Below are 20555 nucleotides of genomic sequence, written 5' to 3'. Positions count from 1 at the left end.
GTTTACTTTTTTTTCCTCTGCAACACTGCTAAGCATAATTGGCTTCCACACTTCTCTGCTGCAAAGCCTAAACCACCTGAATGGCAGCAGTTTGTATCTGTCTTAGGTGAATTTCTGAGGTTTCTTTTGGCCTGTTTCTCCAGCACAGCAAAGTCCATTTAAATGGCAGACATCTCCCCCAGCAAAGCAACTGCTCCCCCAGCAAAGCAACTGCTCCCCCAAGTTTGATGTCATCTACCAACTTGTGGACAGTGCATTCAGTTTCTTCATCTGGGTAGTGGATGAAGATGTTACATGCATTATTCTCTTCAGTTTTTAAGGGGTAAAATTTAGATGACCAAATAAAAATCTTCTTTCCAAGATTCAGCAATTCTTTCCAGTTAAACATGAAAAATAGTAGGAACAAAAGTTTAACACTTCATCTCACCTAAATTGAATTCTTTTCAATGACTGCAATAATTTCTTAATAAAATTCAATTTTTCTCACATTCTTGTGAGGATTTTGCCATTTTAAGGCAGTGGAATTTGTAGTGCAGGTGGCGTTGAGACTTTTCCTCTCTCAAAATACTGTTAGTTACTGTTGGCAAGGGGACTCTGTGTTCCATTGCTGCCCTGAGGCCTGAAAAGAGGGATGAGGCGTGGCTTTTTTTAACTTCACTTGTGCTGTCAAATATGCATGAGTTTTTTTCTTCTTCCAAATACAAAATTATCAAACTGTAAAGTTGAGTTTCGAAATCTTGGGCAGAGACTTCAGTAACATGCTTCTTATCGCTCGATTAATCGTGCACGTATTTTATTCACAGCTGCTGATATCGAATTGTAGGCTGCTTCTCTGGATTTTGCCATCTGTTTGAGAAGCCCGTTTGGGTTACATACCAAGGCTCAGCTAATCTCTTACAAAGAGACTTCTACCACCTTCAGCATTTTAGGACTGCAAACTATACTTTGCTTTCAGCATTTTAAGACTGCAAATAATACTTCTCTTTCAGACCACTAAAGATTTTATGCTTGTCTTCTCGGGAGCTAACAGAGCAACATTCCACCTAAGTCCTTTTTTTTCCCCCTGAATCAGAAAGATGTAATGAAAGTGCTTTATAATATAGGCTCAGCATTTTGTGTTTATTCCTAATATTTTCTTAGGACTCTGTGGTAGGTAGGTCACTAATATGATTTTTATGTCCTTAAGAAATATTCAACTCCTTGTATGGTATTAAAAACTCACAGAAATGATGTATGGTGTGGCTCATGAATTAAAAATAATCTGCTTAAGTTAGGATTACTTAGTTTTTCTATTTTTTCCATCTTTTGGCTACTTCTGTTAGTTGGAACACAGAAATTTCCATATGAACATAATGAAGAACCTCTTTAATGTGAGAGTGATGGAGCACTGAAAGAGGCTGCCCAGAAATCTTGTGGAGTCTCCTTCTCTGAAGATATTCAGGACCCATTTGGGCACCTTCCTTTGCAACCTACTGTAGGGAACTGCTTTAGTAGGGAGTTGAACTCAATGATTTTTAGAGGTCTCTTCCATTCCCTACAATACTGTGATTCCGTGAAATGTAAAATGTATTACTTCTGGTTAGCTCTATGTTAAAAATTGTTGCTTCTGCTCTGTGTTTTTCTTAGTAGCAAGCAATCCTGTCAAGATATGCCTTTTTTTTAATGTCAAACATTCAGGATAAATTTGAACTCAATTTCTTCCAGAGCAAAAGGCTGTAGAATGTTGTTCTGCAGTTGGCTAGCAAATAATTTTGAAAGGGACAAGTAAAGAAGAAGGTCCTACATTTGGCCATGCAGCAGCTGGCTTTTTCCACTTTGAAACTGAGAATCTCACTGCCTTGAAAGAGCTAGCTATTAATTCCCTGGGAATTTCTCTTTCAACGCTGTGAGAGGGTAAAGTTCCCCCAGAGGTCTCTGACTTACTTTTATTGTAGCTATTGAAGTGTGGGATAATTGGCACACAGATACATTTTTCCAATGACTAGCTTAGCCTTCTTTCATGTTTGATAAATGTTATTAAAACACTTATTTCTGCTCATTTCTTTTAGGCTTTAGGAGGATTTTAGATGCCTTTTTTTTTTTTTTTAGAAAACTATGTAATTTTGGAATAGGCTATGAATATTGGCTCTTTGTTGGCACAATGCAGGTAATTGCTGCATTCAGCACCTACCATTCGGTGGTATAAAACCCATTAAGAGAAGACACTTTAGAAAGCTGTAATTTTAACCAACAACTCTGAGTGATAGTAATGTCCTCTGCAGCTGTTGATTGTAGACCTTATTTTCTTTATAACGCTCTTTCTGATGTTATTTCTACTACTTCTCAAAGTATGTAAACAAAAATAATTCTAACCTTTTGTTGTTCTATTGCCTTCTGATCACAGCCTTTTTATACAGAATTGTACCATGCTTAATTGCATTAAAAATGTGACATTTCTAAGATGCTTTAAAATCATTGCAAAGCAGAATGCAGAAGAATTTATGCATTATATTATGTAATGTTATATTACGTAACTGCAAAAAATTGGCGATATTTTAAAACTGAGAATAAATCAGCAACGAAGACAGCCAGTTGGAAGGAATTTCTGGGATGATACGTTTGATTCAACATAACACCTGTAAGCCCAATTCATGGATTGGGATCTAATTATTCTAAATACTTCGGAATAAAAGATGGTCTCTGCCCTTCATATCTTACCGAGAGGTCTTAAATGACTTTGCAGGAAGGAATACACAAAAGTACAAGAGCAGTGTAGTCAGCTTTCAGTTGCTGTGCATGGCTTATCTCAGCTACACTGTGCCATAGATGAAGAAACCTCATATAGGCACCTGCTGTGGCTCCCTGGACCATGAGAGGTTGAGGAAGAGTGGAAAGACTTCCACTTGCTCAGGATCAGGTAAAGAATCATCAGGTGAGACTTGATCCACCCAGACTTACTAGCTTCAGCTCTGTGCTGGCCTTGGCATACCTGAACTTCCAGTAGAGAAAGTTCTGCATTCCTAAAACATACTTCCCACCTCTTAGGTTCTAAGGGATTTTCTAGTTTAGACATGCTGTTAGAGGACCAGAAAATAGATTGAAATCTCAGTGGTGTAATTACTGTTAAGTATTGATGCTTTTCCATTTTTCGCTTTTGCATTTTATAAGTTATAAAAAAGGAGAGATATTTAAGAGGAATTTGAGGTTAGTCTGGTAATCAAATGGATATTTGTTGTGAGTCCCTTAAGCAGAAAAGGCAGCATGGGAGAAGACATGAAAATGCTTGCCTGCAAGCATGGCGAGCTGTTAAAAAAAAGAGGATGTGGCAACATCTAACATTAGACAAGGGAAAAATGGACTACATTTAGTCTGTGCACATCACTGAGAGCAAGTATGAGTTTTTTTGTTTAATGTAGTAAAAACTAAAATATCTTAGTCCAGAGGTGAGAGTTTTTGGGTTAAGGAAAGAATCATTAGCAGCAACATACGCACTGCGGCAGGCAGGGGTAGATGAACAGGTTTATTCTGTAATGTGTAAGTCAGGAGAAAGATGGAAAATTTTTGGGTCAGGTAGTGATGTTAATTTAAGAAAAGTGATGCAGTGATTGAGTTGATGTATTTACACTGAAGATATCATATGCGTGACTGTTCCCTTGAGGAAAAGAAAGTTATATTGTGAACCAAACAATTCAAGGCAGAGGTATTGCTGCTGCTCTTCTATTCATATCTTTGTTTGTTTTAAGTTACTTGAGTAAAATTGCTTGGAAATTCCTCTAGTTTGAACTTGTAATGAAATTAGCACTATTGTAATGTTTTCTGTGTGTATATATGCACGTTTATTAGTGTAAGAGATACTCTGCTGTGTGCCTGTAACTTAACGCATAGGACCCCTAATAGAAAAGAGTCTGTAGTAATGACTGTTATATCGCTGTTATCAATTATTATCAATATATCAGTGATTTTTCTATTTGACTGAAACTTTAAGAAAAAAAGTTTCACCACATGTAGACTTTTTGGTAGAAGAAAAACTTAAGACATCCAAAGGGGAATTTTGCCTTCTTCCTTGCCTCCCTGTAACCCTATCCTGAAGCGATGCTCCATCATGGAATTTCTTTCCAGTGTGTTTGATCTCTATGGATGGAAGTAAATGGACAGGTGACTCGGGCGCAGTGTCACTGACACATTTAAAAAGTTCTGTTCTGCCACAGTTCATCAAATAGCAGTCTGTACTGAAACTTTTCTTTTTTTCTTCCAACTTGAACACCTGCGTCATTCCATTTAGCATTTAAGTTGTGAGAATATCAAGAGTATGAAATGTGTTATTAATTGGGTGACTAAAATCTATGTTGCCTACATAACATTACTTCTTCCTTGTTAAGTGTATGCCTTGCATAGTCAAATTTCTGTTCCATTTATTTCAGAATGAACACCTGTGTAACAGAGAGCCAAACCTCATCCATAATATTAAGTTACATGACATTTTTTCCTCTGAAGGGGGACCCCTGACAGATCAGTGTGCATGATAGATAGCATTCAGTGAATGAGGCAGCTGCTTAATTTTTGTCATTGCTGTTCACTGCACAGTCCCTCTGAAACCCTGCATGTTACAAATTCTTCCATTAATAAAAACTGCATACTTGTCCTGGAAGTTCTTTTTGACATAGTTGAAAGTGACACAAATCTGAATTAACTTGCTGGAAGATATTAACCCCACTGATTGGATGAGGAACTGAGATCTTTCTGGCCTTCCCAGATCAGGAAGGAAATCTGCATCAGAACAAATAATTGCAATTTATGAGCAGTCCAGACCAGTTTGTCCACTTCAAATCTGATGGCTTTTTTTTTTTAACACATCTTAATTTGATTTAGCCAAGCTATCTTTTGCCACATAGATCCTGAGCACAAACTAATTTCACATGTTTTGTAGACTATGAAAAGAGTAAGATGAGAATCCCTAAGAAGCAAGTTATATCTGATCGCATAACCCGGTTGTGTTAATTCTGTACACCGCTCAGACTGTCAGACTTGACAATAAGTCTTATTTCTAACATTTCCTTATTGTTTTGGGAGGAGGGTGAAGTGGTAGGGTTGGAACTTGACTGAAAGACTTTTATAGGTGTAGGACTATAACAAATAATAAAGTAACAGTAATAAACAATGCAATTTATGTTTTTTTCTTTTTACGCGAGACTATAATAATCTTCCAAAACACCATGAGTTAGCTGGCCAAGAAAAATTACTTAGACTAAAGGAGATGGTACGATTCTAATAAATATATCATTGATGGTTTACATTCTTGTTAAGAAAATGGTTTCTATAGTAATTGCTGCAGATTATCACCTCCTATGGTGTTTGGAATAGTACCAAAGTGAATGTAACGCTGATGCTGAGAGGGGCAAATCCTCTGAGAGCTGCAATAGATCCCTGCTAGCAGCATGCTTTATTTAGTATCGAAGTGCATGAACAACATAGTTCAATAACCATAGATAGTGTCTAAATACTAGTTTTCCCTACCATTTATTCTAAAACTCTGCATGTATTTGCTCTTTTCCTTACACCTGGAGACTAGCAAAGGCACACAAAACTCTTAGGCGTGCTTAAGGATTTAAGTCGAAATGTGATTGTGTGTCTGTTCATTGATCTTAAAACCTCTATGAAGAGATTCACTGGGCGTGATTTTTCACTAATGAAGACAGAGGCAACAGGGGCAAATGTGTACTGCTTAAATTTCAAAACAAAGCTTATGTGAGTTTTAAATGGTCTTGTTCCTCTTATGTTGTGTTAGCCCCGTATTGCTTCTCTGGAGCATGGTGAAGGGACGTTTCTCTTTAGCTTATTGAAGTATGTATTCTCAAGTGAAATTAATAATCTCAGTGGCTGTGTTTTGCTTCAGTGTATGTCTGCATCTATTTTTGTTTCTCACTTGAACTGAGACTGTACCCAGCAAGCTCATGGTCAAGTGAGGGCTGAAACTTTTTTAAGGGGAGGGGAGAATGCTTCAGAGGAGAGAGATCTTCCTTTTTAACAGCCACTCTTTGGCTGCTGGCATTAATCTGAGAGAAAAATAACTTTGTTTTTGTAGATTTGTGGATATGCATGCAGCATGTCCAAATCTGGGGATGTTATAGCACTTCTCTTGCTTTATTTCTTTCCAGATGGATGAGATAAAAGGCAAAGATAGAGTGATTCTGGCTCTGGAGAAAGACCTTGGCATCCAGGCAGGACATACACAGAAACTCCTCCTTCAGAAAGAAGCTCTGGATGAGCAGCTTGTCCAAGTGAAGGAGGCAGAGCGGTATCACAGCAGCCCCAAGAGAGAACTTCCTGCTGGAGTGGGGGACATCACTGAGTTGATGGGAAGCCCGGTAAGAAAATCCTATTTCCTTCAAATGGCCAGCACAGGACAACTACTGCCCATGTATTCACATTGGTTTTGTGGCTACTCATAAAATACTAGAAGGACTGATTGACGATAAATGGTTTTGCACTGTACGTAGTATTTTGCTCATGAGTAAGAAAACCCTCGGATGTCTTCAATTTCAAAGAATGTTGAAAAATAGGTGAACATAAAACTTTTAGAGCTTACATGATGAGCTTCAACCAAGAACTTGTTATCTGTGACTAAAACCAAACTTTCTTCATCTAGCACCCCACTATTTTTCTAGAGTTACTTATTCCATAATTTTAGAAGTTATGTAAGATACCATACTTTTCAAAAACTCTTCAAGTGCATTTAGTCTATGTAGTATGCGCTAGATTTCTTCTAGATGATGGTTATAAATCTTGCTAGAATTTACTACTAATAGATCAATTATATCTAGCTTTTTAAAAAACTGTTAAATCTTTACCTACATCTGTCCAGTAGACCCATTTCATGTAAGGTATCATGTAGCATTTACACAGGGCGTTGCTGTTTAGTGATTCAGTTAATAAGTTTTCCAAACATTGATGTAAGAGTCCACTTTAGATTCATACAATCTACTTGCTAAACCATGATATTACATTTATGGATTGTAAAATATTTTTTAAAAGATAATTTTATATATCTATATGTCTTTGATGCAAAGGAGCAGCATTTGGATGAACGAGATGTGAGGAGATTTCAGTTGAAAATCGCTGAACTGAATGCTGTAATAAGGAAGCTGGAAGACAGAAATACTCTCTTAGCAGATGAAAGAAATGAACTGGTAAATTAATTAGTAATAACACAGATGGTGACTGGGAAGACATTTTTTATGGTAAATGAATTAATGCTGGAAAGTCAGTGTTATAAATAATTTACAAATTAGACCTTGTTGGACACAATGAATTATATATAAAGATAAGATATTTTTCTATGGATATTTACTTTGTCACCATAGACGTGGATGGAATCCCTTTTGTTCCAGAGAAATAAAGCTTTATAAATTTATTTTTGGGGTCATTGTAACTGAATTGACTGTTAGCTTGCCTGTGGCACTGTCTAATGATGTTGTGTAAAACAAGCATAATCCACACCCATAAATTACTGTACTAATCTTTGTAATAGACAAATTCAACAACAGTTTTGTGCCATCCTTTTGCTAGCTGGGAGTTAAAAAGCATTCTTGTTCTGGAGATGAGAAATCTGCCATCCCCTTTCTAAAGGGAAATCTCTTAAGAAGGTGAAATTATCCCAGGAGAATGATAGTAACTTGTTAAAGAAATTTTAAGAATGAATTTTATTAGCCTGCATTACTACTTAATTGCTTGTAATGAGATTAATGGGAAAACTCCCATGGACTGCAATCCGAGGTGAGTTTTAACAATAAAAATTTTTGTGTCCTATTATAATGCACTATTCCTAATGGCAGTAGGAAGGATTTTTCATTTTAATAAGTAGAATTTTTCCTTCACGCAACCTGTTTCTGATTCTAAAGTAATGCTATTATGTATGGTGAGGGCACAATTTCTTTCCAGTAGTTTGAGTGCAGCATTGACCTCTTCTTACTTACTTGGGCAGACTTAGATCTTCATGTTCAGATCAGAGGGCTTTATTTTATGATAAAGGGTCTTAATTTAGTTTTGATATCTTGATGATAGTCAAAACTAATTATTGAAACCTTCTTGTCCTGGCTAAATCTAGACTAGTGAAGTTAATCGAACTATACTAGAGTAAAACTGGATGACTTCAGAACGTAATCATGAATTTAAAGAACAAAAACAAAAAATCCCCCACAAACAACTATTATAAGAGCATGCTTTTTAACCTGGATACTGTTAGCTACTTTCACTACTTTGCCTAGATGCTGAGTGGTGTGCTTTTTTTTTGTTTTTGTTTTCTTCTACTTTTACCAGTACAGTTGCTTTTCTCTACTCTGTACTTACAAGAACATCATGCTTTCTTTCAAGGTTGCATTATGTAAAGACAAGATAATTCAGCCTCCTAATCCTTTCTGTGGACATAAGTCAGTCAAAACATCCCTGAAGAATGCTAAAGTACTGCAACATCTTTACTGCAGTGTCCCTCTAAATGGAAGGCATGTATGACTCAGTCAGAAGCTCTTCTTGATGCTTGACTTTGAGGTTTCAGAAACATAGTTTGGAAACGACATGGTGGAGATTTTGTCATATTTTGAGACAATACTACATAAAACCAGTAATATCAATAAGCTCCTGTGATTCAGCACTGTGGGGAAAAAAATACATACTTTTAAACAAAGAAAACAACTCAAGGATTAATGAAACAAAAGTAGTGAAATATTGAATACACACAAATACGTGAAAGAGAAGTAATTTGTTTCACTCAATTGTCTAACATAATAAAACCACAGGAGCAAAACGGAGCAGCTTGGAAATGTCAACAGAATGCTGAGATTGAATGCCCTCTGGCTGCCTCTTGCATTGCCCTAATTATGCGCTAGGTATAAGATTTTCAAAGTAGAGGAGGAAGTGTTTACTAAAAGGTAGTTAAGTTGGTGAAAGATGACGACCCTACATATATTTGCTCACAAGAAACTTGCATACAACAAGATTAGTTTATCAAGAAATCGCTTGTGCAGATCTTCATAAAAGTTTTGTAAGAGGAAAATCCAAGGACCAGAGCTATTTCTTCTTTACTTGGACTTTTGTAGGTCTTAGTATAGTAATCTGTATCAGACGCTACTTAACAAAAGTACCAAGCTTTCTAATGAATGAAAAAGGCAAGAGAAAGCCCACACAATTATTCTTTCCTACAACTGTAAACTAAAGCACAGCTTAGCTTGTTTCTTTGCCATCTGCAGCTGAAACGTTCTCGGGAGACAGAAAGTCAGCTAAAGCCTTTGGTTGAAAAAAATAAGAGGATGAGCAAAAAAAATGATGATATGATGCAGTGCATCCAGAGAATGGAAGAAAAAATAAAAAATCTATCAAGGGAAAATGTAGAATTGGTAAGTAATGATCTCTGAAGTCTTGTTATAGGAACTCAGTTACTTTGAGGTGGAAATGCTTGTGAGGCTTTTTTTCTGCCGACCATTTCAGAGTCTCAACAATGGGATGATATAATTGTTCAAGTCAGCCAATGCAGTTGAATATTCACATTCTACATACAGAGTTGCATTCCTTTGTGTCTGTGTTGTATTAGTTTGCTCTGATTAAGGAAAAGGGTCATGAATAGATAAAAAATATATTTGGATGCTGCAGATGTACAACTAAAAACTGGCTTCATAAAACGCTGTTTTTTTGTGATTAAAAGCCAAAATGGACTTTAAGCATATGTCCCACAGGCTCTACTGTTATAGATTGTTGAAGCTGCTTGTCTGCTAACATTTTTCCAGACTGTGTTCTTTGATGCTGTTCTAAAATATGTAATGCAAAGTACTAACACTAAGGCATACAGGGTACATATCTTGCTAGCGAAAGAGGCTTCATGGTGTAGTGGAATGTGCCCTGATAAGTCTGAAGAATTCTTGATTGCTACATCACGCACCAGAATTTTCTTATCTTTATAGAAAGATAATTTAAACATTCTTTGTGTTTAATAACAGATTTTATTTTAATTTCTGTAGAAAGAGAAGTTATCTGCACAACCAGTGCTGAAGAGGCACACGTCTTTAAATGATCTTAGCAGCACACGGGATGAACAAGAAATTGAATTTCTTAAACTGCAAGTCAAAGAAAAGCAGCATGTTATTGATGATCTCACAGTGGTAATACTTCTCATGTCTGGTACACACATATGTATGCATATATATCAATAGGCAAGCTGAAGATTGGAAAGCAAAATTTTAACTCCAGTTGTAGTAATGGCATAGAAGTAATTCTTTGGCATTGAATTGTTCTTGTTATTTCCCAGGTAGTGAATGAATTTCTTTGCAGTGTATATGAGTTTATCAGTTATGGACTGCTTATGGAAAGGGGTACATCAGTCCATTCACCTTACTTAGAAAACTGACGGTCAGCAACTGAGGAACCTGGAGGAAAGGGCACATTCTAAAACTCAATAACTGAAACGTGCTGGGTGTGGATCCTGCTGTAAACCTAACCACTCATTTGACCTAGAATTTCTTCTAAAACAAAGGAACATACAGAACGACATTAATTTCACCTAAGTGAACTGTCCATACTCTGTTTTTATAGGAGATAGAGGTATGTATGATTCATCTAACCAAAGGTAGCATATTTTGGTGTTATGATTGCGCAGTTGCTACCCTCTGACTGTGAAGACTACATAAGATGATGCTCATAGATGTTTGCACTGCTCGGGACTCACTTCAGCTGCACTAGAGGTGTTTAGTGCTATTTTGGACACTGGGATACACCGTTCTGGTGCTGGCAGAAATTATGTATCATCTCTGAGAGATGTGTGTGCATCTGGAGCGGCATCTGGAACTCAGGCAGACTGTTCTACGGCATCTAAAGTAGTACTATGAAAGCTACATAATGAAACCAGTGATGAAACCAATTTGAGCTCACTTTGTCTAAATAAGGGATTAAGCAATCAGAACACTCAAAATAGAAAAGAAAATAGAAAATAAAACAAGAAGATAAAAAATATAAAACAAGAAGATGTGTTATTACTTGGTCTGGAACATTGTCTCTATTCTTGGTAGTTCACCTCAGATTTTGACCAAGGTTTTCTCTCTTCAATCATGCCAAAGATGGCTGTGTCCATTGTCCAATGTCACAGTGTTACAAGCAGTAGGATGTTATCCAGGCACCCATGCTGATTCACAGGGAGATGCTGTTTTACCTTCAAAGTACAACTCTACAGACAGGGACTATCTTATGACATTAAATTCCCAATAAATACAAATATAACCTCACCTATATTTCACTGTGAAGTGGGTATTACTCAGTAATTTGAGGAAATGTATTGTAATCTAACTTTGTTCAACTAGTATTAACTACTTTTTAGTGTGAAAATAAAATTAATAAGCACTGTAAAATATGGTCTCATTGATTACTTTGTATCCTATTTACAGATGCAGTTTCACTGCAGAAATAAGTGAAATTGTAAACTAGGGTACTGCTTTGCTTGTCAGTACAAACAAATTGATGCTTTGCCTTCAATATGAATGCAGGGCACTCTGCAGCTCCATTGTGCTTTTTAGCTATATTTTCTGGTTCAATTCACACCTCAGGAGAATACAAATGAATCATAAAGAATGACCCACATGTCACATACCTACTTAACACAAAAGTCATCATCTTAACTACAGCTGAGTCCAATATGATACATAAAAGAAAGATGGTCTTCAGCAATACAGCTGTCTGAATTGATTTACGTTGCCAATTCTAGAGTATCTTTGATGCTGTTGAAGATGTATCAAATTGAGTTCTCCCACAACCGTGGTTTCTTGGCCAGTTCTTAAAAGAAAAACTGTCAAGTTGAACTCAGATGCTTGCAATACATACAAGTGATTCAGCAAATAATTTTTCTCTAATTGGTTTTATTATAGTTCTGGTAGCTTGATGCAATATTGAGAAGGAAGGTAGATTGGACAATCATCTTACAAGATTAGAAACAAGGAAAACCAGGAGATTTAGGAAGTGTTTGTTTAATTCTGCAGCAATGGAAGAGGAAAGAGAAGGAAAGACAGAGAAGACAATCTCATTTCTCCGATTATTTGAACAACAGCTTGGGATGCAGGAGACCTATTGCTAAAGTAGGGACTGTGCCTTAACCCAGCCTTCTGAGGAGTTATTCTCTTACATCATCTAAAATGTAGCTGTGTGTATACAGCTTTAACTTAATATATTATGTTTTCCTGCACTGTGAGATATCACCTTCAGTCTACCTCGGCAGTCATTACTTTTCCTTATTTTGAAAGCCACATGTATTAAAGGTGCTATAGAAATCTCCGAATTATTTCTTAATTACTTATTTTCCAAAAATTCTTTATTGGAACAGTGTACTTATAGAGATGATTTTATTTTGATTTCTACTGCTAGCTTTTGATTCTGTTTCTGAACTGCGTGTATAACAAATAACTGAATGGGAAAATATACAGTGAGCAATGACTGCTAGAGATGAACTTGCAACTGCTATTATTCTTTTAAAAGTGGAAATGTTGCAAAGATATAGAGCTAGATAGATCACCTGCCTCCCCTGCTGTCACCTTCCCTCCCCTCTCTCCACATTCTCTGTATTTCTTACACTCATTTTGAATTTTTAAATTAAAGGCAGCATTCTTGTGCTTGAATGTTTGTAAATCCAGTATTTTTCAAATTACAATCTTCTCATGTTATAACACAGTAAATTATGATATTGTTCCACGGCCATGTTAGAAACTAGACATAGGCTAAGGTAGGCCTGATTTCTCTTGATGAGAAAATGTCTTTGGATTTGAGAATTTTTCCTATTTATCCCTATAAATTACATGTAACAGTGTATCTGAGTGGGATTCATTTTTGCCTACCAACGTGCATCTTCAGGATGATTGGACACTGGAATGAGAAAGGCAATTCTGTTTCCATAGTGAGCTTCTTGGTAAAAGAGTCAAAGGAACTGCCAGAAATCTGTGCCCAATATTTAACAAAGCCTTTTCTTGCCAACATCCAATCAAGCATGTGAAGTGTGTGGTTGAATGTTTATTTGCTAAAGGGATAAAACTGCAGTACAATGTGGTGTGACACCAACATGGTGTAGTCTGAGAGGATAAAGACATTGTCTTTGTGTTGGCTTTACCTCAGCTTTTAAGAAACTTGTAAAATTTCTTTGTGTTAAACATATCTATGTTTATGTGTTTCAGAAGAAATCTACACCAAAATGTTATCTTTTCTTCTAGGAAAGAGAACGACTATTACGATCTAAAAAGCAGAAGAAGAAAATTCTGAAGCCTCAAAAGGTGAGCAATACCTTCATCTTCTGTGCATTCTGGTTGTTGTGAACAGTTGTTTCAAATACTACCTGAAGTTAGAGCTCTATTTAAATTAATGGTAAAATTTCAGATAATTCTCCTGTTTTCTCTAGTGTTGATTAACTTTTTCTATGGATAATTTAGGAGCTGCAGGATTTCAACTGTGTACAAGCTTGTTTTTAATGCATAAATAATCACATTTTTAGCCATTGTGACATAGACATTTATGCGACGCGAGGCCTATTTACAGAAAATACACCCCTTTAAAGTACTTGCAGAAAGTTATTGCTTAATTGCAACTGAAAACTTATGTCAGGGATGAAATGGTATTTCTGTAGATAAAAATAGAAAAAAAATACATAGCTATTTTTCGCTAGTAACTATTTTCCTCCGGAGTGCAAAGACAAAAAAAAAAAAAAAAAAAAAAATTAGGATTTACAAAGTTTTATTTCAGACTCTGGTTTCAGTGCTTATTGTAATGCTTTTAAAGTAACTGGTTTTGCTGAATACTGTTTTATTTTTTTGTAAAGATGAGTATTAACAGCCTGGAGCATGAGAGGGGAGGAGAATGAGATGGGGGGAGAAAATGGAAATGAAGAGTGGAGAGGTTATTATCAGGTATATGACAGTATAAGATACATGCTTTTGTAAATGAGTATTACACTAGTTATCAGTGTGTTCTCCATCGTGTAATTCCTGATGACCTCCAGGTGGTGCTTTTTTATAGCTCTGTGTTCTATTTATTCTGAAAGATTTATTCTTTTCTATTCTCTGTGTTGGTGAAAATTCTTCAAGTGATGCTTCTAATAGTGATGTGTCTTTGTCATATGAAGAAAGAAAGATTCAGACAGGATGATAAATCTTGCATATCTTCTACTTTTACATAATCTAAGGCTGATAGAGGCCAAACGTATTTACAGTAAGCTGAACTATATCTTCTTGTTGTACTGTACCCAGAAGTTCGTCTGTTTTGAACAAGTTTAAAATAGGGCTTTATATGTAGATGACGGGTTGCTCTGAAAGTAATGCCTCCTATTTTATTATGTTGCCCCACAATGTCAGAGACAGATGGTGGTATGGCAGTAGAGGATGAACTTTCCCACCAGTATTCCACTCCACTTTGTTGCCATCTGACAGGTGGCAGCAGAGGGGCAGCCTGACGAAATGATGTCTGATAGAGAAGTGTGGATGAAGCAAAGGTGTGAAACTGAATTCTTCCACGTGGAGAAATTTATTATGTGTGATTTTGGTATTGATGACTGCCTTTATGTGAAGGCACAACTACAAAGCATAATTTTGATGGGGATTAAAGTAAGCTAGGCACAGCTAATCTGTCGTTATATCTTAGTATCAAATCATGTAATTGTTCGTTCTTTTGCTTTACAGTTTTAGATCAAATTGTTATTCCTCACTCTCTAATTCTCCATAGAAGTATACTGAGTTACAGTTGGAGTTGAGAGTTTAACAGAAATAAAAATAAATCTCCAAAAACTATAAGAACCACTACCAACAAAAATCCCAGCCCTTTCTTCTCCCCCTCCGCCATCCAAACCCCCCTAATGTCCAACCATCTTTTTTCCCCTTGTTCACTGAGGCTATTGCCAAATAATAATATAACTGTTGTAGGTGCATTTTAACATTTCATACATTATTTTTTTTAATCATTGTTATAAGCCAAAGAATCTTTGTTTTGTTACATTGTTATTATATGAAGGCAGTATAGCTTGAATCTACATAGGCAACTATATTGAAAAGCTATATCATTTAAAATTTCCAAAAGACCTTTTGAAAAATGTGCTTTGTCTTAACCTGACTAGCTCCCATGTAAATGTTAGTTTAGTAGAAATTTTAAAAGGTTATCTCAGGTCAGGAATTTCTCCTTTTTTCCTTGCAGATCACAGTTCATGAAGGGAGAGTCAAAATGGTTTGCGATAGTCTAGTCAGGTGCTAAATCAAGAAAGATAAATGAAAATCCTAAAGGCTATGTAAATTTCCTGCACTTTTTTACTTACTTAATCTGTGTAGAATGGACTACTCACCCAGATGTCCTGTAGGGATTGTACCATCTCAATTATTAGAGCCAGTCTCAGTAATTGAGTTGAAAATTGTAAAATCCATCAAATCAAATGCTAAGTCAGAAGTCATTAATAATGGTGAGATATAGACGTCTCACTCTGAGTGGTACCTTATGGAGAGGTAATGTTAAGTTTTGATTATTCTCCTCTGGAAGAAGGTACCTAAACAGGCCATATGAGTTTTGTCTTGAAAATATCTATTTCTCTCAATGGACTACAAATGCAGTCTAGGATGACTTACTTTCTATGGAGACATGAACAATGTAAGTGTACTTCTGTCTATGATCCATGTGAGATTTTTATATCCTATAGATGATAACCCATATATAACAGTAGAAGAAATTATGGCTGTACCTGTCCTGCCAACCACTCAGGAGGAGAAATTACTGATGTAAATTTTTGGCTTTGCTTTTCTAAGACTTGATAAATCTGAAATTATCATTAGCATCAATGAATTACCAAGTTTGGCTATTGGAGTTGGAGCTATTTCCAGAGCTGTGATTCACTCTCTTTGACAAAGTGAAAAAGGAAATAACTGATGACAGTCAGGTTTCATGACTTTGGTCAGATAAGCTCACACTAGAACATGTAGAAGATTAATTTTTTCTTCTAATAAACAGGAACTAAATGTACAGGTGGGAGACTATGAAAGTGATGAGGCACTGGCACAAGCTGCCCAGGGAATCTGTGGATGACCCAACCCTGGAGGCATTCAAGGTGTTGGATGAGACTTTTGGCAACCTAGTCTAGTGGTTGGCAACCCTGCCCATGGCAGGGGATTGAAACTGGATGATCTTTAAGCTTCTTTTCAACCTAAGCCACTCCATGATTCTCTTTAGTCCTGTACTGTTGCAATTTTTCCTGAAAGGATACTCTTATAATCTGGATTCCTTAATTTTTGTGATACTCTGATCAGATAATGTCCAGTATGTGGACGTTTCTATTACAAGTATTTTCCTAACAGCAATTCCTGCTAGGTAGAACAGAATCCTTGGCATACCTTTGTTGGTCTTTAAGATTTGTGTGACTGATCTGTCAGGCTAATCCAATAGCCTTTGTAGCCCTGTTGTGTCTAAATGTATGTTCAGCTGCAAAGCTTTTGAAAGTACCAAGGATTTAAATATTTCACTTTGCAATTAGTTATCTATGTATTCCTGGAGCACCATAAGTGCACTAGGTTACTGTTGCTACTGTAGCTTTAACTGAGATTTCTTTTAATTACCGAAGGACACAGGTGTCCATAGAAGAGCTCAGGCAACCAGCTCAGGTCCCCCTGAGGAAAAGATCAGCATAGTGGGATGGGGCTTTACAACTTCTGTTGATTGCAAGGTGTTTAGAGGAGTAATATAATGATTGTGGATGTTCAGGTACTGTAGGATGTTTTTCTCTAAAGTGAAGCAGCCTAAGCAAATAGAGATTTATTAATTTTTTAATTTATGTGCCACTTGTTAGGAGAAAGATGTACCAGGTGTGAATCTTTTTTTTCTTTCACTGTTCAAGGAGTGGTTTTTTTTCAGGGTTTGTTTCCTTTTTATGCTTCCTTTGCCTCCCATACCCCCCTGTTTTGGAGCTGAAATAACAAAGGAAATCTGGAAACAGTGTTGTTTTTTGTTTGTTTGTTTTGCACATGTAGAATGGAAGTCTATGATTCCATGATCGATGATGTATGCTTTTGAAAATAAGGCGTTATTGCCCAGTTTCTTTGGAAACTGCAGGTCTTTACAGACTTGTTTTTTTTACTTAAACTTTAAGAAATAAACTGCATTCGCAATCAGGGAAAGCCTGCACCCTGGTGTGATGGAGTTCATATTTCTTGTTTTATATTTTTCTTTTTTTATCTGCCTCTGTGCTTTGGTGTGCCTGTATTTTTCTGGCTGCCAAGAACTGACATATAAGCATGAAGGTAAGAAGTTACTGATTAGTTCCTCTGATTGCAATACAGAGAAATTCATCCTGGGTAATTTTCATCATGTTAGATTCATTTATTGAAAACTTAGATATTTAACTGTGAATCAAAACTGCTGTAGGTACCAAGAAATCAGGCTATCATTAAAAATGTGAGGGAATCTTGAAATATGCATATAATATGTTTTATGTCTTACTATATAACATACTTAACTTCTATGTTTACTGACCATTATACTTCTCTAGAAGCCTTAATACTTGAGTTACAAAGGCCTAATGCATAATTTTACTTTAAAATTATGTGAAAAAAATTGATATAAATTCACTTGAAAAATACTTGCTATCAAATATATGGCAGTAATCAGGGGAAATTAGAATTCAAATCAGAATTTTTCAGCATCTGATATAACTTTTCTCAGTTATGATTTAGAAGTAACAATTGAACATACAAATCTCTATAAAAGCACAATTTGTTGAGAACTTTCCTCCTTTTTAAGAAAAACTTGAATAAATATTCAATGAAAACCATGTAGTTACAAAAATCCAGTGAGTATTGTACATGAGCACGTATTCTTTCCAAAAGCCATTGTGATTCAAATCGTAGGCTATATGTGCAATCTCCCTAGAAGGCAGGGTTGCAGGGAAGTGTTTGTCTTAAGTACCTAAGACAGTTCTGCTGGATAGCAGTGATTCATAAAGGACAGAGAGAACACTAATGGGCCTTTACAGGGTTTTAGTACAAGAGCTGCACTCTTTTTCCTGTGAATATACCCAGCAGTAATGCTAGTGGGTTAGTAGCTTACAAAAATAGGATTAGTTTCTAAAGATTGTTCAAAAGAGTTTGGCCACCTGTGCAACATCACATTTATCTGTATATCCATGGACGGATGTGGAACTGTAGCTCCACAATTTGGAGAAGATGTGACTTCTTTTCTGAGTGCATAGCATTCTTTCTGGAGCTTTTAGTAAAACCAGTTATTTTATAATTCAGTTTGAATTATATTTTCAATTATTATGTGGTAGTCTCATTTCAAAGAAAGCAATGGCTTAGGATATGGCCTTGAGACTGTGTTCAATCACGTGAGTGCAATCATCTGTATGTGAAAAACAGATGTGATACCACTTAATTCAAGATAGAGAATTTTGGTTGTTAATTAGAGTTATGTTGAGCCCAAAGAGTGTACATTATGGGGCTTTATGAGAAAGTGGAAATAGTACTTTTCAGACCTATTAGAAGGACGTATAAAGTTAGGCAAGTCTAGATTACTTGATTGAAAAGTAAAAGTTTGGAATTCATCATGAGGTAGGGCACTATAGGTAAAAAAAACAAGCTAACAAAAAAACAACCTTTCAGTATCTTTAAAGATATAAAAGCTTATAATTCCACTCACTTAGCCAAATTCACTTTGCTGAGATATAAGATATTCATAGCATACTCTGATGTAGTGAACTAATAGCAACTATTTTTCATCCTTTAGGCTTATTTCTTGACCTGGACTATTATCTATTCACACACAACCTGTATTTTGTAGCTGATTAATAATAGTTAATTTTTGGTCTTATTTTGGAAGGAGCAGTACTTGAAAAACTGTTTTCCTAGTTAAACTTTAAAACAATATTCTCACTTTTTTGAATGGCAGAATTTTCTGTAGACTTTTGCTGCTTTCTAAGCATGTATTAGTAAACTGATAGAAAAGTGTGTCTTTGAATGGTTAAAGGATTATTGCAGTCACTAATAATACCACACTGTTGACTTCCATTGGCTACTTATTTTCTCTAGTCTGCAACCATGCATTAAATAGATTACATTGAGTACAATTTTTAAAATTGCAGGTTTTCCTTTTTTTTTTTTTTTGCTTGTCATAATATTGGAGCAGTTTCAAAAATGTTCAGAATTTTGGTGTTGGACAAATAATTGGAAATCAGCAATTCATACTTTTAAGTAGAATTTTTCCAAACAGATATGATAAAGATTTTTTTTTTTATTTTGGGGGGGGGGGGGGACGGGGGCGGTGTTAAAAGTAATATGAATGACTACTTTTATTTCACAAATTTGTTTGGAATATTTTTGGTTTTTTGGAACCTTATATGTTACACTCTGTTGGGTTGGTTACTTCTGAGTAGATACTGCAGTCCTCCACCGTGAATCTTGACAGATCTCAATGGCTTTGGTAATTAGTTTTTATGTTTGTACTAAAGCATTTCTTTACTGACAATTTCCCATTACTATTTGGAGTTCAGTCTTTGCATCTGCTTAAGCAAATGATGCTGGAAAGATAACTAATTCAATGGAACAGGAGTTTACACAGCAGCCATTTTTCCTCCTGCATGATCAGTGAAGACCTTGACTGCTGTTTACTGGGTCACTGGGGTTTTCTAACTATTTTGCTAATAACTGAGGAAAACTAACTTTTCAGAGGCATGTTGTGGAGACATTTTTTGGATTTGATGAAGAATCCTTAGATTCAGAAACATCATCTATAACTTCATATAACACAGATAAAACAGACAGGACACCAGCAACACCAGAGGAAGATTTGGAAGATGTAAGTAGCAGATGATTTGTTCTTAACTTCTACCAAAATTGGCATGGAGTATAAGTGTAACCATTTTTCAACTATTCTGCCACAAGAACTATGAAAGATTTGGCAGAAAATTGTTTTGTTTTGTTTCAAGTCCAGTTTTAAAACCCACAGTCACTAAAATAGAATGAATAAGTTAAGATTCTACCTGACAGATTTGGTAGATACTGAGCTGAGAAACAAAACTGTGTTTTCTTGAACTCTTTCTTACTAGTCAAAAGAAAATGGAGTTGTTGCTTTGCTAAAAGCCAGTAGTTACTAGACAATACTTTGCCTTTTGACTTTATAATTTATTTGACTGTTTTAATACAAACATGATTTTTCTTCCTGTTTTTGAGGTACTGAGAGAAGCTTTTGCAATTCATTAAGGCTTAAGTGATCATAGCGAGTAAATACCCATTGTCATGTTTTTTCTGAGCTCTGTGATACACGCTGTAGTTGGCCTACTTCAGAAGATTGCACGGCCAAGGACAAAACATGAATTAGACACTCTCTTTCATCTTTCTATCCTGTTTGCTAACTTATGCCTCACATTCTTCACTCACAACAGGCTTCCTATTTTTCTAGCTTTAATATCTAATAATATCTTAATCTCTTTTTCTTGTAGCCTGACTTCCAGGAGCAAAAATTAATTAAAGTAAAGGACTTTTCTTGCCCTCAGCATTATAGAAAAGATCTTGAAATTGTTGATATCAGTTGCTCAAAATTCTAAG

General features: G+C 35.9%; 1 protein-coding gene across 8 annotated transcripts in view; it reads left to right on the top strand.

Moving 5' to 3' along the window:
* Window positions 1-20555, top strand: part of JAKMIP1 (janus kinase and microtubule interacting protein 1) — a 137959-nt gene that overhangs the window by 77000 nt on the left and 40404 nt on the right. For all 8 annotated transcript variants that reach the window (XM_021396240.1, XM_021396238.1, XM_021396244.1 and 5 more), the window contains 6 exons: window positions 6135-6344; window positions 7047-7166; window positions 9222-9368; window positions 9987-10127; window positions 13209-13268; window positions 19678-19806. In XM_021396240.1, coding sequence (XP_021251915.1) covers window positions 6135-6344; window positions 7047-7166; window positions 9222-9368; window positions 9987-10127; window positions 13209-13268; window positions 19678-19806 — 807 coding nt within the window. The remainder of the gene's footprint in view (window positions 1-6134; window positions 6345-7046; window positions 7167-9221; window positions 9369-9986; window positions 10128-13208; window positions 13269-19677; window positions 19807-20555) is intronic.

This window comes from Numida meleagris, chromosome 4 (genome assembly GCF_002078875.1).
Source record: "Numida meleagris isolate 19003 breed g44 Domestic line chromosome 4, NumMel1.0, whole genome shotgun sequence".
Lineage (NCBI taxonomy): Eukaryota > Metazoa > Chordata > Aves > Galliformes > Numididae > Numida > Numida meleagris.
The sequence above is the reverse complement of the archived record's forward strand: the minus strand, read 5'-3'. Positions and strand labels throughout refer to the sequence as shown.